Source organism: Drosophila grimshawi, unplaced genomic scaffold, assembly GCF_018153295.1.
Source record: "Drosophila grimshawi isolate 15287-2541.00 unplaced genomic scaffold, ASM1815329v1 contig_1377, whole genome shotgun sequence".
NCBI classification, from domain to species: Eukaryota; Metazoa; Arthropoda; class Insecta; order Diptera; family Drosophilidae; genus Drosophila; species Drosophila grimshawi.
The window spans coordinates 24,039,709-24,057,807 of NW_025062900.1; the positions used below are offsets into that span (position 1 = coordinate 24,039,709).

Genomic DNA, 18,099 nt, shown 5'->3' on the forward strand with positions numbered 1-18,099 from the left:
CCCTCAGCCAGCAATAGCAGCAGCAGCAGACAGCTGCTGCTGCCGGCGTCGTCGTCGTTGTCATTGTCGTTGTCGTTGTCGTTGTTGTCGTCTCTGCTGCTTTTTGTGTCGTCATCGCAGCCGCCGCCGCTGCCCCTGCAGCCCCACACCTCTCGCCCTCGTCAGTCGTGCAACGCCTTTGTCGCGTGCAATTCCAACTGGCTGCGCTTCAAGCGATTCCCCCGGCAACCCCCACTGCAACAAAGCATCGCTCGTTTTGGCCATCGTTGCCATCGTCTGGCTTCGGTCTCTGCCACGTCGACCTCTGCTGCTTGCTCGGCACTGCTCTCATGCTGCCTGTCGCTCTCTTCGTTCTCTGTTTTCATAATTTTCCTCTTTTCAAGAAAGAAAAAAAATAAAACACCATTTTCAGAATACGGTTTTTCACATGTGCGGCGAATCTTTTTACCCGCGCAAATCGTTTTAGCTGGGGATCGAAGATTTATGGCAACATGTGGTGAGCAGGGGGAAATGGGCTTGATTTTTGATGCGAACAAATGCCACATCTGCCTATGGACTCAAAAAGAATGCCAGCTCACTGAATAAGATTTACTGTTAATCTGCGATTGAGTAAATGCTTTAAAATGTTGGTCAAAACTGTTTTCAAATTGTTACAACTTATGGAACATAACTCGGAGTTTTTCTACATATTCTGTTTTCTGTAAATAAGCATTTCGATTGCCGTTAAATAATAGATCCGGTGTAATATGTAAATATTACGAATCGAGTTGACAATATGGATATATAAGCAAAGTATCAATTTCGAATTCAAAATGTAAGCTTTCTCAACTCCCTTAAGGGATCTTGTATTTACATGTACCAAAAAATCACCTAAGAATACCTGATGATCTAATAGCAACTATTCGAAACAGAAAAGATTCGCATCGGAAAATGAACTCCAAATTATTTGATAATTGCATTTCTTTGTTATTTAGAAATCAGATTCGTTTTATTGTTTTGTGTAATATAACCGAATTAAAAATAATATTAAGCCAAATGTTTACCTATGTAAATATATAAGATCAGGTACTTAAGATATGATTACTCTGTCATTTGGCAAACAATCGAATTGAAAAGACGAACAGCTCTATCTCAACGACAATCTTAAGTTGTCTTGTGTCTTTGACAATTATGAATGTACTCGAATATGCATAGCGGAAAGTCCGCACAGACATATAAATAGATGGCTAGAGTTTATACAGCAATCTGTGTGTATGAGTGTTGTGTGTGTGTGTGTTTCTTTGCCTTTCGACAAAAACATAAACGCAGTCATAAAATTAGAATTTAAATGAGGCAGTAAAAAATGTGCTAAGACAAAACTCACAAGGGAGCGTCGAAAACTTAATGAAATGAAAATGGTCAACAGGTCCCCAATGCACCCAATGCACCCAATGCCAATCAGTGTTAGTATGAAAGAGCCTGCTCCTCGAATCCATGCCCGAACTCGTCCAGGTCGCCAGTCCTTTATTTAAGTTATGAAATCGAGTGGCGCCACTGTAAAAATTTTATGCAATTGCATAAAATTTGCGCTGTAAAAATATGCAATGCGCTAATAAATTTCTAATAAATGCATGTTAAATAAAAAGCCACAATGTAGTAACTGAAACGAAGGACTGGCAATGGAGCGTAGGGGTTAACTGTGTTAATTGAGCGCCGATTACGTGGCTATTAGTGCGGGGGGAGGCGACTTAGTTAACAGTTAACAGGCGTACAAAAATGGTAACAGCAATGAGGAGCCACACACGTTGACCGCAGCCCGCAACAGCACGTGATGCCACTAGACAAACAAGCGTACCCCAGCCACCTCCATCCCCTCACCACACCCCTCGCATCCACAACGCATCCATTTTAGCCTGTATTACAGACTGCTGTTGCTGTCGCTGTCGCTGTGCTTCCGCACCAACTAAACGTTTATTTATAGCCCTAACAGCGCCAAAGGATCGAAAATGTAAAACTCCCGCACCCGGCACCCGGCACCCGGCACCCTGTACCCCCGTCACATCTGTACCCATTGCATACCAGCGCCACTTCAGCTAGACAAAGGCCAGGGCAAAGATAAACATACGATTCGAAACTGGGGCTTGAGTAACAGCCACAACGATGGTTGTTGCCAAAGCTCTCTCCCACTCTGTATCCCTCAACTGGGCAACGGCAAAAACCAACAACCATCAACCAGTTTTAGGGGTTTTTTTTTCTTGGTGCTGCACACACATCTTGATTTTTGCCAAACAAAACATTTCTCGAGCACTTGCTGTGGCCATCGCTCTGGCTATAACTGTATTTGCTTATGTTAGTCACGTGGCTTTTACTCGGTTTTGCCAAATTGCAGGACAGCAGCGGGCGGCAGTGGTTTGGTGGTAGAAATCATTTTGAGTGCATTTGTGCAAAATAAGAGAGGTAAAATATACAAAAATAATAATAACAATAATATACATATATAATTTAATATGAAATGATATATCTGAAGAAGAAAAACCTGTAAATATACCATATTTTTGGAACTCTCTTTATTAGATCCTACAAGTGCAGAATATTAAGGAGAATCATATCTAGGAATCAATTTAAAGCTGAAGAGCATCAAAAATTTTTCTTGTCATTTTTGAATCCGAGATCTGACCAAACTCTAAAGGGACAAACAAATCTTCTGGCTTAAGTTGCTTTTCAATTTGAGATTGTATCTGTGCACTTACCACTAAAGACTTAAAACTTATCATGCCCCTATAGAATTAATGCCCATATACATTTTCCTTGTCCAATCCGAGCTATTGCTCACAGCTCCAGTTTAATCCAAAAATATTTGGTGTCTGTTCTTATTGCTGGCCCCTTTTTTGTCAACCGTTTTTAGAGCAGAAACCTTTTGTTTTTGCTGCCACACTTAAATTACACGATTTCTAATCGCCTTCCTGGAAATTAGCTTTCATTCGTTTTGGGGTTTTTGTGAAGTGCGGCGAGTTGATAATTTCCGCAGGCGTGCACAAACTTATACACTACACACACACACACACACACACACACACACACACACACACAAAGCAGAGCACCCACACATTATCGAACAGTTTTCAGGTCATTAAGTTTGTCGACAGCTTTGGCAGAAACCAGGCGAACAGACAGACAGAGGGCAAAGTCAGACGAGTAGCAAAAGGAAGGTGTAAATTAACCCAAAGTCAGGAAAACGGCAATAGAAAAACAATTGAAATTTCTAGTAGTCATTTCAGTAGTAGTTGGGGCAATTAAAGCACGTTCTGAATATACTCATATAGTATACAGCTCGAAAATATTTCTTAGATTTTTAGAGAGCGGGTTGATAGGGTGAAGCAATTTAATGCACATATGCTTAGATTTATGTGTTTTGCTGGATTCGCTTGGGCAAAGTGCAAAACAAAGAGACATTTTATTTTGTACAACATTTTTTTCGAGGGTCTCAACTAGAACGGCATTTGGAAAGGGTGGATGCGTCTGCCAGCCAGCAATAAATAAATGCTTACACACTTGTTATACCCTGCCTGAAAGTATTACACTTACCGTTAACGAAATGTGTAACTCATTGCAAGAGACTCTTTTAATTCAGAAAATATACATATATTAACATAAATAGTATGTGAATTAAAGGTTTTTCAGCTTCGTCATTTGTTTTTTGACAAAAATGAGTAAAAGTTTAAATCTGTAGATTTTTTAAAACATATCATAATAATAATGATAAATTATGATAAGGGCATATTGTCTTTGGGAAATAGCTGTCAGTGTTTTAACTCTGAGCAACTCGAAAACACCAATAACTTTCACGGGAAATTAATTTAATGCAGTTTTGAATATTAAGAGGGTATTTAATAGTCGTCACTCCTACGGGAATAGTTCTTGCGACTCATATAGATGCTGTCATGCTGTGCGCTCTGGCATTTGAATGCATGAAATTGTTTTTGTCGCGATTTTGGCATCCTGCAAGGAAGGATACACGAATACTGTTACTTACATATTTCGCCATCTTGGCCGGCCCTGTCAAAGGGCAGCAAATTTTTGGGATTTTTTTTATTTATTTTTTTTGCATAGTTGGCATCGCGATAGCGCCAGTAAACTTAGGAGGTAGCGTCGGCAGTTCAAATATCGGCCAATGCGTCAAGGAATGCCCGCTGATACCAGAAGCCAAGCAAAGAAGCACGCAGCTTGCATATTAATTCGATTTGATTCGCTTGTCTTGGACTCGGTCCCGGCCTGGGATCGTCGATTGGGTCTGGTGGGTCCGTCGGTCGGTCTTTATCTGCATGCAGGGAGCGTTGCTTATGGCGAAAAACTAAACAGCGATTTTTTTTCTTTCTTTTTTTGATGCACTTTGCATTGAGTATGCAATGCAACACCCTAACAATTGTTGTCCATGTCGTCGTCGTTGTTGTTGCTGTTGTTGATTGATCAGCTTGCTGAGAAATCAGGGCAAACTTTTGTTGCACATGCAAATTGTGAAAGTTTAACTGTTGGATTCAACGACTTTGACAATGTTGCCAATGCGCTGATTTGTGAGCTAACTAACCAAACTAACTAAATGGTAAATAGTCTCACATAAACCACTTGATTTATGTAAATCTTGTTCACAATTGTTTCGTCTAAAAATTACTGATTATTTATTTGCTTATATTCACTGTAATGTATTGAAGACTTTTGATTATTATTTATTATAAGTCTACAGAGTAAGTTCGTATACTAGTTTTCATTTTAGCACTGGCATGTAGAAGACTTATTTAAAACTTTTCTTATTTTTAAGAATGTGAGCATTTCTTATGGATCACCTTCAATTTGTGATATCTTCTCAACAAAGACATCTAAAAGACATCTTGAAGAAAAACGATTTTTTATTAAATACTTCCTAGTTGTTCCTAAATGATATCATGTACCCTTTTTTTTCCTTCTTGTGCACACATCAAAAGCAAGCGCTGTGGTCTTACCCAATAAGTCTTCTGTTCGGGCAGTACTACACTTTCTGGGGATATATTTTGAACAGGTGTAGACGCCAGATTTCCACATATATATATGCATTACCTATGCTATTTACAGAATGCAAACGCTGACTTGGCTATAAATACAACAACTTGAAGGAGTTGCGACTGCTGCAGCTGAGAGCACACAGATTGTTCTAAATTGTAGCCAGCAGTTAAATAGATGACAACTTAAGAGCTACACACACATACATCCAGCTGCACTTTGGATACACATTCGTATCAGGAGTCAACGTTCTTCAACAGCTCCATTACCAGTGCTCGATGGGGTTATGACCAAGCCGCAACATTGCGACACAAAAACACTTGAACGAGCAGCACTTTTGCAGACCCTCTCCCCCCCCCTTAAGCCGAGGGGACCAGCAGCACTTTTTGTGTTTGAGTTATTTTACGAGTTTTATTGGCTTTTATTGGCAACGAGATTTGAATTTTTCAAAACGACACTTGCGATGCAGAGGACAAGAGTTTCGGATGCTACTCTTTTGCCACATCGGCCTGCTCCTGCTCCGACGGCTGCTGGTCTAATCGCTGTGCTGTTTCTGCCCTGTCGCGTTGTTAGTCATTTTTTATGAGTTTTCCAGTGTTGCTGCCCTGCAGGTCTAACAGGTGTCACTCTGGCCAAACATATGCAGGCATGTGTGCCTGTTTCGGTGATTTCTGGCCACATAACTTACCACTGATTGCAGTTTTATGGTCAAAAAGTTTTTGGGCTGGACATTTATAGACAGCGATAACGTACAAACTGCTAATTAACTCTGCCATAAAACGCTTAAGCCTTTACCCAATGTTATCGCCAAGCCAGCAATCAAAGAGAGAGGCCACAAAAAATAGAACAAGTATGCAAAATCAACTCGCAGCTGCCATTCAAAGTGTGCCGCATAATGGCAACCGCAGACAGACAACTTGCTAATTTTCATGCGCCATTTAAGGGGCGAAATCTCGTCAGGATAAGCCGCCCACTTGCTGGCTTTCAAAGCGGTTATACCCTGTAACCTAGGCAGAGGGAGTATCATAATAAACAGCAGCCAGGAAAATATTTAGTAAATTATTTAACTTGCCAGGCGCTGCAAATAAGGCCTCAGAATATATATTTTGAACTTCGCTGTTTATTGCATATTGACCTCTTTTTTAAATTTAAATTATCTTTCACTGTTTCCAGGTGAAGTTTTTTTCTTTTTAACGCTTCGGTAAATTTTGAATCGCGCCAGGATTTATGTTCAGGACTCTGACTGTGTCAGCTGTGGATCTTGAACTTCTTAAAAAAGAATATTGATATAAGAAATAAGTTCAGATTGTATATATACAAGTTGTTGTGAATATGTATTACTTCGAGTACTTAGAAACCGTATACAGAGTATCTGCTTGTCAAACACTCATGACGCAAGTATTTTAACTTGTTTGCTGTCGCATCACGAATTCACTTGACAACTCTTTTATTTTTTTTTTTTTTTTCGTTGTAATGCGGCACGTTGTCAGCCTCCTTTGAACTACTTAAAATTCATGCCTGACATAAACATCCTTAAGCAACCTAGTCAACAATGCCAAATGCGCTTTAACGATATGTCAGAGATTAGAACGCTGGAAATGCCAAAGCAATTAATTCACATCATTTGGGAAGCGAGAGAAGGAAAAAGCAAGGCAGTCAAAAAGAGGAAAAGTGTCTTATTTTTGGCTGTAATTTTATAAGCAATGTGTTCTCGAATACTCATTCGCAGTTATTTCAACAACATTTTAATGGAGAAAACGATCATGTTCTAAGAGAACTAGTAAAGAAAATAAAGCAAGAAGAACCTTTGGTTTTTGTGATTGGAGAAGAAAGTGAAAAAGGAAAACCTGTGCTTTTAGTGCCAAAGATTGATAGAAAAAGACAAATCACAAATCCTTATTAGGATAAGTGACACAATTACTACTTTAAAAAATGTTGCAGAAATAGAGATGAAAACGTTTTGCCAAAACATCCGAATGAGTTCATTTTGCGCTTTTTGTCAGCAAATGCAATAATAACCACAATAAAATGTTATAAAAATGAACATTGCATGGAAATGCTCATGCATATAGCGAATATATATCGTATAATAAAGGCTGCCAGCGGCATTGCCAACAAAGCAAACAATAATTTCCTTCATATATAAAAATAAGGGAAGAATAAGGACAGAGGGAGATATGAAGTGTGTTAGTGTGTGTGTTGATGGGGAAGTGTGTGTGTGTGTGTGTGTGTGTGTTTTTTATGTGTGGGCGATTTGAAACGGCAGAAACGGATGTACAAATTGCAAAACATAATTCAAATTGTTTGACTTTTTTGACAATGACTGCGCCAGTTCCACTTATCCCCTCCTATGCCGCCTTTGCAACTGATCCTTGGCAAGTGCTTTTATCTTGGCATATGTATGTCTTTCCGTGTATGTGTGTGAGTGTGTGTACTGGTGAGATGAAGGTTGGCGCCATTCCTCTGCAGTAGTTTTGCTTTCGCTGTTTATTTAAGCTGCAGTCGAGCAGCAACTGAGCGGTTGCCTTTAATAAGGTTATTAACTGGCATCGTACCACGTTGCGTATGAGTCACATTAATTAGCTGAAACTGCCAGCGAAGTGCGCTTAAAAAGCAATTAAATGTGATTAGCATAAGTTGCCAAATATTTTGCATGCTTTTAGGCGCCGCTTCAAAGACCATTGCATACCCACAGACAGTGGCATTGAATGGATTTTTGGTATTAGCGGTTTTTTTTTCGAGCTTCTTTTTGGCACACACAGCAAACCATTTGACTTAATTAGTTGGCCGACGCCGCCACTGTCGACGCCCCCCTAGCTGGGGGCGGGTGTGGAAAAACTATGAATTTATTTGACACTTGAATAAATGCGGTTTTTGCGGCGACAACGAAAAATGTCAGCCCATATTTTTCAAATTCCCCAGTTTGCGATTTTCGCCCATCGACAGGGTCTGTCGACAGGGCTGCCCATGCGGTAACCGTTGCTCATACACTCATTGATATATGTATAACCCATGTCTTATCCTTGTCCTCCCAATACTTCATGCTCAATTCACAGTGCCGCGTCGCACATTTCCGTTTCCTTATTTTCTTAGGCCAGTGTGTGTGTGTACTTAGCGTTTTGTAAAATACCATTTGCGCTGTCTAATTTATGAATGTATGCGCTTAGTATGCGCTCATGCCAGTAATTGTGATATGTGTAAGTGCATTTGGCTGGCAAAGACGAATGAACAATGCTAAGGCCACAACCTAAAACCAAAGCCAAAAGCCATGATGTCATTTCATAAAAAGTACTTCGATTCTGCTTAAAATTTAAGCTTATTATTTGAGCATAGATAAGTGAGAGCACAAAATATGAATACATAATCATTTTTTTTAGTTATTTGACAAAGAAATTTATAAGAACCTAGTTAACCATTTTATTATACGTTGTCTTTGTGCAACAGCTCTGTACCCGAAATGTCACAATATGTTAATATCTCAGATCCTTCGCATAATAATAATCAGTTGTAAGTCATAAATACATTTTAATCTATTCTGCTTCTACTTTCGTGTTGCCTCTATACTCCATAAAAGTGAGCAAGCAAAGAGTGATTAGGTGAACCCAAGGTCCGTTTAATTTATATGCCCTACATACAGTGTCTCCCAGCTTATTTCAGACAGTGTCTAGCAACAATTTTAAAGTGCTATAAAGTTTAAACAAAGAAACAAACGCAAAATGTTTAAATGCCAATTTGTTTCATGCTATATCACGTTTGAAAAATAAACTTCAGCTTTTATTAAAATATTAAATAATTAATTAAAATTAGTCAAAAACTGAAAACTTATTCAAAATACATGAGGATATTAATACTCAGTATGATATCCTTTAGCCTTAATAACTCCCCTTAACCTATTATTCATGGAAGATATCAGCTTCCGGGTAGTTTCTGGACTGATTTTGCTCCACTCATTCCAGCAGAGCCCACAAATTTTAAATAACATTTAAATCTGGAGACTGGGCCGGTTGAATTATCATGTGAGGGCAGTTACAGATAAGCCAGGACTGTACTAATCCGGACTTATGCTTGGTTGTTGTCCTGGTCGTTGTCGTGGTAGAACCGGAAAGTACGTCGGATTCCTAGCTTCTCGACACTTTGGAGTAAATTTTCCTTTAATATATTGAGGTACAAATACTTGTCCATTGTTGTTTCAATGAACACCAAATTTCCGACGCCGGCTGCCCATACCATAACACTTCCTCCGGCGTGCTTAACTGTTGCCTCTAGGATTTTGGGATTCAGCTCAGTATTGGACTGTCGCCACGCATAATTTTGTCCGTCTGAGCCAAAAATGTTGAATTTGGGCTCATCTTCAAATATGAATTTGTTCCAGAACTCCAAATCCTTGTCCAAGTTGGTTTTGGCGAACGTCATCCTAGTCCATTTATTTTTTTCACTTATAAAGGGCTTCTTCCGTGGTACTCGGGCATTGAAGTCATGGTTGCGTAGAAGCTGGCGCACAGTTTCCACACTGCACTTTTTCCCCATTTCATCCTGCATCTGTTGAGTCAGTTTTGGAGCCGACAGCTTGGGGTTTTCCCTGTTTATCCTGATGATCCTCCGCTCTTCCTGTTCGGTGAAAATTTTGTTTGGTGCCATTCTGCCTTTGTCCTATCCAATTTTCGTCGACGAAGCGACGAATGATGCTGTATACAGTTGATCTGCTTAAATTAACCATTTCAGCTATTTGGCGATGTGAATATCTGATCTTTAAGTGTTCCAGGATGAGATTCCGTTGTGCAATCGTAGTCCGTTTGCCCATAGTCCTTGTTGGCTGGTTGCACCCGAGATGCAGGATATAACTAAACTGACTACGAAGGATTGGTCTATTTATACCGAAAATAATCAACCTGACGTAAAAAATCCGGGTTTTATGGCACCCATAATGCCACTGTTGGAAATAAACTGTGACCATAAATTAAGGTACTTTTTTACATAACCCTAGCAGGTGGGGAAACTCCAATTTATTGGGATCATATATTCATTTTGGTGGTTAAATTATATACCTGCTATCGGCCTTTGGAATTTTTGAAAAATAATGTATTATTAGTTTATGGCAGGCAATTACAATTTTTGCTAGACACTGTCTGAAATAAGCAGGGAGACACTGTGGCTATAAATAGGTACGCAACTAGAAATTCTAATAAAATAGCACAATGCACCCATCATTTGTCTTGTAAACATTTTGTAATTTAACTATTTAAAAACAAAGCAGGTGGGTTGCCAGACAATCAGAAATACCAATAATATTATTCATTTGCGGCAGCCCTTAGTTGTGGAAATGGAAACGCACAAATACATATAAAGCTGCTCGTATCTCCCATATTCGTCGGAGAATAGGTCGCACAAGTTTGTTTTCGCTTTTTTAACACTCATTGATATTCCATGTAGACACCTTTTGAAATCGATGACATATAGCGGCACGAGCAAAGTTTTCTTACAGTCCGTTTTCGATCGTCGAACCAAGTGGAACATTCTTATCAAATCGGAATACTTATAAATATAATGTTGACCGCCTTATCAACATTTTTAACATATTTAGGTTTATACTCATTCATTTGTTTTCTATATGAGCACTTGAGAACACCTATCCGATTGCTCAAGTTACGTTTGGTCAACGATCCCAAGCAAAGGTTAAGTTTGAAGGAGCGATATGGGTCCTGGGCAGCAATAACTGGCAGCAGCGATGGTATTGGCAAGGAGTACGCCAAGGAGCTGGCCCGGCAGGGTATCAATGTGGTGCTGATAGCCAGGAATGAGGAGAAACTCAAGGCAGTTGCTGAAGAAATCGGTGAGTTCATTTATTATGCAGTTAACAATTGCATGTCTAAAAACTTATCACCTATATATATATTTCCTATAGCTTCAGAGTGCACAGTGGAGACAAAAATTGTGATTGCGGATTTCACACAAGGTGCTCAAGTTTATGATCATATTGAGCGCGAACTGGCCGATCTACCAATTGCTATACTAGGTAAGTACTTGACACGGTCCGGAAAAAAGTACCTCAGATTTTTATTATTCGCTCTTGGAATAATATAGAAAGTAATGCGATTTTAAAAATTCTGGGACATATTTTTCTTCCGAGTTAACAATCAAGCATACCCATACACCCATTATAACTTAACGCTTCTTCTAGTCAACAATGTGGGCATGGGCTTGCCGGTAGGCCTGAACAAAGTCAGCAAGGAGCAAGCGCAGCAGCTGCTCGACACAAATGTGATGGCCGTTTCGCAGCTCTCGCGCTACTTCTTCCAACGGCTGCGTGCGTCCAAGGTCAAGGGTGCCATTGTGAACGTTAGCTCCGGAACGGAACTTCAACCTGTGCCATATGCGTCGCTGTATGCCGCATCGAAGGCTTACACGCGCAGTTTCACACTGGCACTGCAGTGGGAGGCGGCTCCGTTTGGCATCCATGTGCAGCTGCTGTCGCCCAATTTTGTTGTGACCAAGATTAACAACTATTCCAAGATCATTATGCGGGGGGGACTCTTTATACCCACAGCAAAGGCTTATGCCCGCAGCGCCGTTGCACAGCTGAGGGATGGTGCGGATGAAACTCCGGGATATAGCTGGCATCATTTACAAAATGCTGGTATAAGTATTTTTCCTTGGCGATTACGTCTAAATATAGTGCAATTATTCTTTACACGAATTTCGGACAAGAAAAAATTATAAACATTGCATACTTTTAAGCTGGTGCTTTTTGATTGGGTTGTGTCTTTGCTAAACATTTTAGTTACTCGGTTGGTGTCTTGACCAGTGGGGATTGTGCTTTTCCACAACTTTCGAACACTTCTTGTCAAAATCAATAATATTTTAGAATGCACACAAATATTATGCTAGTTCCTTTTAGTCACTTAACGTGAACTGACACGTTTGCTGCAATTTACAGGTATGCTATAATGTAGTGAATTGTTCTTTGCAATAAAAAAAACCAGAAGCGTTAAGTTTTAGCATGTCATCCAAACAGTTCTCGCCATTCTCCGTCAAATATATTTCCTTATCGGGTCTGTCTGCTATCGGTTTGAAGAGTCATTGTATTTTGTATTCAACGCATACACACGCAAAGTTCAAACATATGCATTGCTTGTTGGTTCTAAATGAAAAATCACACTGAGAAGTTTACTAATTACTGGAATGGTTCACACTATTTTCAAGGGTCCATCACCAATTACAGTTTAATACGAATTAAAAGAACATTTTTGTTAATTAACAACTAAAATAAATAATTAAATTTCTACAATAATTAAGAGCTTGTAACATGCTGACTAATCTACAATACTTAACAGCTTGTAACATGCTGACTAGACTACAATATTTTTCAATTTTAAATTGAGGCAAATACTCCGAGAAATAAAATAAACGTATAAAGTCCCTTTAAAAATGCTGTAATGTCAATGCTACGAGGAACATGCTCACTTAACAATTGTAATAATTACTCAGTGATAATGTTTAACATGTCAGAGTACTTTAAAATAAATTGTCAATTTGATATCATAAACAAAGTGGCCAAGTTCAGATCGTTGCGTGTTGTTAAATATTTTTGCATCTTTCACCTTATTGTTTTGAGTCCCAGTCGCAGTGTCAAATATTAAGTCCCAGTAAGAGTAGACTAATTATGCACTTGACAGTCATTATCTTCAAACAACAACTCATTTCACTCGCTTCGAAAGGGCCGAGGAGAGTGACGGAAATATCTGGCGGCCAGCGGTGATTAAATATCTAATAATTTGTGATGCCAGGCGGCAGATTTTGTAATCTTCACACCAAAAGCAAAACATAACCAAACATAAATCTAATGTTTATGAAGTAATGAAGCTAAAAAAAAGAGCGGCATTTTTTCTATGTATCTGCAGTGTTGTTCATGTTCATGACTTCGAAGACAATTGCAGCTTGTAAAACTCGACAAAAAAATTTATAAGCGCGGAGCAATTTAATGTGGTCGTAAGCTCTGGCCTGCGAGCCTGTAACTCGACTTCAGTTTCAGTTTCGGTTTCGGGTTTTAGTGCGTGATTGACGCTCAAAGCCGCCGCTTGTGCCGACAGCCTAAGAAGTGAAACATCGGTTGTTGTTGTTGTTGTTGTTACTAAATTCAATTGGCAATTCATACAAATTCATTGAAATTCAAATAGAAAACAGTGCTGAAGTGAAGCGTTTACTTTGTATACTGCATATGCTTAGCATGCTTAATTCCATTGGCACTTATCAACTGTTGCTTATCACTCGTTACTCGTTCATTTGAAGCTGTACATGCACTTCTGTGGAATATATAATATAAAGAGGTCATTTTCATTATGCAGCCGGCTGGGGAATTGAGCATTTATACACTGCTACGCATGGCGTTCATTTGGCAGCTTGTTTCGTTGGCCATTTACTTGGTTGGCGCTGTGGCAATTGGTGCCTATCTCTACGACAACTTTAGATCTTTGATAAGCATTATAAAGGCGTTGCTGGAGCCGTACTTTCAGCCGCAGTTGCCGCAAAGTTTATTGGATAAGTTTGGCAAATGGGCAGGTAAGTTTTTTCTCTACTATTAATTGACACCTGCTCGCATTCGCAATAAAATATTTACATAATTAACAACTCAAAAAAAGACCAACAACCTTGCTTTATACACGGTTATTTTTCTAATATTACCTTTTCTTTGTTTTATTTTAACTTAACCTTTAAGCCTGTGAAATGAAAATAAAAATTATTGGTTTTAATTTGCAAAGAAGATTTTTATATTGCTTTGCTGATCAGGGACGTCAAAATGCATTTAAAATCTAAGTTCATGAATATACCCATCAAGAATATAAATGTATACGGTCCGTGTCTAATGAAGACTGTGTATTAAATAATTGCATAAATATAGTTAGTAACTTAGAATTTTACACGAAGATGCGATCTAATCATTTATGGAGGAAATATTAACTTCTAAGCATATGTAAATTGCATACTGAAGGCGTTTGTTCATGCCAGCCACCAATTTTCATATATTTCAATAGAAAAATATCGTGACAATCTATGCAAGTGATTAACTAAATTATTTTCTATATTCCTGTAGTAAATAAACTATCACAAGCCATGTCAGCATGAAACCACAAATACTTATCAAAGCATACTAATCGCGTTTATTATAAATTATTAATTGATTAGCCAAAGTAGTGCATTTTTTATGATACCGTCTTATCGATCAGCTGCCCCAGTACTCGAGTTCTCAGTTTGTTTGCGCCTCATTAATGGGGCAAACCAAGTCATTCAACTCGTCTAACGAAACCGAAAGCAATACCAAAACCGGATTGGCCAAGTTAAACTTTTCGCATGCTTATGAATAGAAAACAAAACAAAACAAAATATAAAATAATATAAAAAAATTAACTTTACAGTTAATGTCTTCACATTTTTTCTGTCGCTTTATATTGTTTATTTTATTTATTATTTTCAAGCATTTTTGACCTTGCGCACAGTAACAATGTTTGTCAATTGACAATTTATTTGCGAATAAATTATTTGCAAATACTGATGCATACTTAAAAAAATCGATGTACATTTCCCGTAGTTGGGAAACACTTGTAATTTGACGCAGTTGCCATTTGCTGCCAATGTTTACGCTGCACAAATATTGGGAAACAGTGTGGCCAAAGTCAACAGCAACAACGGCAAGTAACGTTTTTGAACGGTGCCAGCAATTGCCGCCTGTTGGCCAGTTGCGCAGCCGCAGTGGCAACTGTTGCATTGACTCATTGCAACAGCACAGCACAGCACAGCACCAACGGCCGCAACATGAACAAGAAAAATAAACCAAGTTTCTTGTTTTCTCCTTTTTTTTTACCATTTTTTGGTATTGTGATTTGGTATTTGTTTTGGGCCTGGCAGTAGCAACTACCAAATGCCAACTAAATAAGTTGACTTAACCAATAATTAACAAAGGTGTGATAATTATTAATGTTAACTGAAACAGCTCAAAACGAAAAATTGAAAGTCTCTGGCTTGATAAGTACATCATAACTAGTTTGTCGCTTATACTCAGTTAAACTTAAAATGCTCTTTCACTTTTTTCAGTGATAACTGGCGCAACTGATGGTATTGGGAAGGAATACGCCAGAGAATTGGCACGTCAAGGTCTCAATTTGGTGCTGATCTCGCGCACCAAGGAGAAGCTCATTACGGTAACCAATGAGATTGGTATGTAAACAGATTTACAGATGCATCTACAGGTCTAACTTGTCCATCAACTTTCACAGAGAGTGAGCACAAGGTGAAGACAAAATGGATAGCCGTAGATTTTGCCAAGGGACGCGAGGCATATGAGCAAATCGAAAAGGAACTGGCGGGCATTGAAGTGGGTATACTTGGTAAGTGAATTAATATTTTCATATATCAATAAATACGGACAAAAATAAAGTGCTGGCCGCACTCAGATTCAAGAGAAAATAAATTAAAATAAAACACTCAGAACATGAATTCGATGAGTTAATTTCCATTTCTTTATTCTCAATTTGTTGCGGTTTAAATACAATTAAATTCCATTATAGCTTTCGAACTCCTGCTATCAATTTGATAAGATTAAAAACTCTTCTTTAACATCTCTGAGTACTAAATATTTAAAGCATAATTTGACTGGAAGAAGATAATAATATAATATTATATTGAAAATTAGTGAATCATGAGACGAAGACCCTATGTAGGAAATACTAAATATATATTTTAGTATTATGTACATAAGTGCTATACATATGTATAAATAAGTAACACACTTTTTAAATATCTTGTGGGCGTCACTAGCACATCAACAACTTGTCAGAGTCTCTTCCCTCCCATCTGCAGCTGTATATTAGCCAACTCATTGTCAACTCGCAGTGGCCGCTATATGTCACTGACAACAACAATTAAATCTGTTGGCTTTGCCTATTTGTTGTTGCCAATGTCATTGAAAAACTGAGTTGAGGTACTCGTAATTGCGTGCAATTATAATGAATCTTTACTGTAGGGCCATTCAACGGACTCTGAGGCAGATATTATAAACATTTTCAAGTACATGCATATAAATAATTTCTGTGTCGAACTTTTGGAGTTTCATTTGCCAAACTCATAAACGCTTTGACGCGCTTCAGCAATTTACATTTTTGTCAGTTGCGTTTTGGATTTGTTATTTTTTTTTTATGTGTGGTCGTTTTTCACGCAACCTTGCCAGAGCAAGGCTTAAACCGATTAGCATCTATGGCCTTAACTGGGAGATTTTCGCTCTTCATTGCAGTCAACAATGTGGGTCGAATGTATGATTATCCGGAGACTCTGGAATTGGTGCCGGAAGATATCATCTGGGATATTTTGACCATCAACATTGGCGCTGTCACAATGTTGACTCGCAAGATAGTGCCTCAAATGAAATCGGCCCGGAGGGGTGCGATTGTTAACATTGGCTCTGGATCGGAGCTGCAGCCTATGCCGAACATGGCCGTTTACTCGGCCTCCAAGAAATACGTCACGTATTTCACACAGGCTCTGGAACAGGAGCTGGCCGAGTTTAATGTGACCGTGCAACTGGTCATGCCCATGTTTGTAATTACCAAAATGAATGAGTATTCAAACTCGGTTATGCGCGGTGGATTTCTCATACCCAATGCACACAGCTTTGCTCGCTCGGCGGTCTTCACGCTGGGCAAGACGAACATGACGACGGGTTTCTGGACGCACGGACTTCAGGTGAGTCCGAAATGTATTCTTTCTACATACCCTGCAAATAGGATTGCAAAAAATCGTATCTTAAAATCGGGTGCACGCACAGTTACAAATACTACACTGCCATAAATTTCCCAAAATTGAATATATTTTCAAAACCCATGCATTTTTTGATCATTTATTAATACTTTAAATCTCCAAACATGATTCATGCGAAAGAACAACACTAAGAATTTGAATGTAGAGTTGGGCCAAAACTATCCAAAACCATAACTAAAACCGATTTTTGAAATCAAATGCGTTATTTATATATACTTTTATACACGGAAAAAAAATATTTAGCTAAACACTTAAATGGCTATTTGGGAGCACATTATTTAACTACCAACATTTATTAGGCACATATAGACAATAGTTAGTATTTAAATTGCATTTTAGTTGTCGTAACTGCAAATGGGTCATTATTATAGTAATTACATATTTTAAAAAGCAATAATTTCAGAAAATCTTATTAAAATTTAATTTTTCAACATTTGCAGTACTTTTTCATGAAGATGGCCCCGCTGCATTTGCGGATGCTTATTGGACACCAGTTGACTCGGCGTCTTCGTCTCGAAGGTCTAAGCCAAAAGATGGGGACTTAGTCATTAAAATTGTACCGCATTTATTTACTTATTTATCTTAAGACTTTTGTAAATATTGGCGCATAGTTTTTATCTTATTAAAAAAAAAAGAAACTGTAAATATTTTCCACACAGAAAAACTGAATGCACAAAATCAATTTACGAATCTTTATACCAGCTGATTGCTTAACTCCTTTTGCAGTTACAATTTGTATAGTCAGAGGAAGAGGGATGAGGTAGCGGGTGTCTGCTGACGTTATTAAAAGCTGTGAAACCGGTTGGCCAGCTCTCGGGATTCTGCTGACCAACAGGCGGAAGAGCTGCCAGTCACCCAAAAAAAAAATAAAAACATAACGAAAACGCAACTCAAGCTTCGCTTCATTGCACTGGCATACTTTGGACATTCAGTCTTTTTTTGGAAGCAAAAAAGTTAAATTCGTATTGCATGCATGTGCATGCAAATGAACCTCAAGCACAATCTGTGAGGGTCTTGCTATTGTAACCACTGGCCAAGAGGCGAACTGCCCAAATGTTGACAATACAAAGCATGTTTTGGACCCACGGCATTATGGCTGTGCTCTAATAGGCCCATCTTACTTGCAGTTATAGCTGGCTTGAAGTACATACAGCTTATTGATGGGGCTTGTTTCGCTAATGACAACCTTAGCACAAACCGATTGTGCATCTCAAAAGCTGTTCAAGGTGATTTATTCAAAGTACATTAATCATAATTTTCGAGGCAGATTGAAGGGAAAAA

The 18,099-nt window shown here is 38.6% G+C and overlaps 2 protein-coding genes across 2 annotated transcripts; both read left to right on the plus strand.

Moving 5' to 3' along the window:
* Window positions 1–10,431: 10,431 nt before the first annotated feature.
* Window positions 10,432–11,747, plus strand: LOC6566582 (inactive hydroxysteroid dehydrogenase-like protein 1). Its single transcript, XM_001993335.2, has 3 exons — window positions 10,432–10,843; window positions 10,916–11,026; window positions 11,192–11,747. Exons 1-3 carry the CDS (start codon window positions 10,558–10,560, stop codon window positions 11,728–11,730), a joined length of 936 nt encoding a protein of 311 aa, XP_001993371.1. The 5' UTR covers window positions 10,432–10,557; the 3' UTR covers window positions 11,731–11,747.
* A 1,317-nt stretch (window positions 11,748–13,064) lies between these two features.
* LOC6566583 (inactive hydroxysteroid dehydrogenase-like protein 1) lies at window positions 13,065–17,463 on the plus strand. Its single transcript, XM_001993336.3, has 5 exons — window positions 13,065–13,569; window positions 15,100–15,222; window positions 15,282–15,392; window positions 16,295–16,743; window positions 17,259–17,463. The coding sequence occupies exons 1-5, from the start codon at window positions 13,350–13,352 to the stop codon at window positions 17,361–17,363; spliced, it is 1,008 nt and encodes a 335-aa protein (XP_001993372.1). The 5' UTR covers window positions 13,065–13,349; the 3' UTR covers window positions 17,364–17,463.
* Window positions 17,464–18,099: the final 636 nt, after the last annotated feature.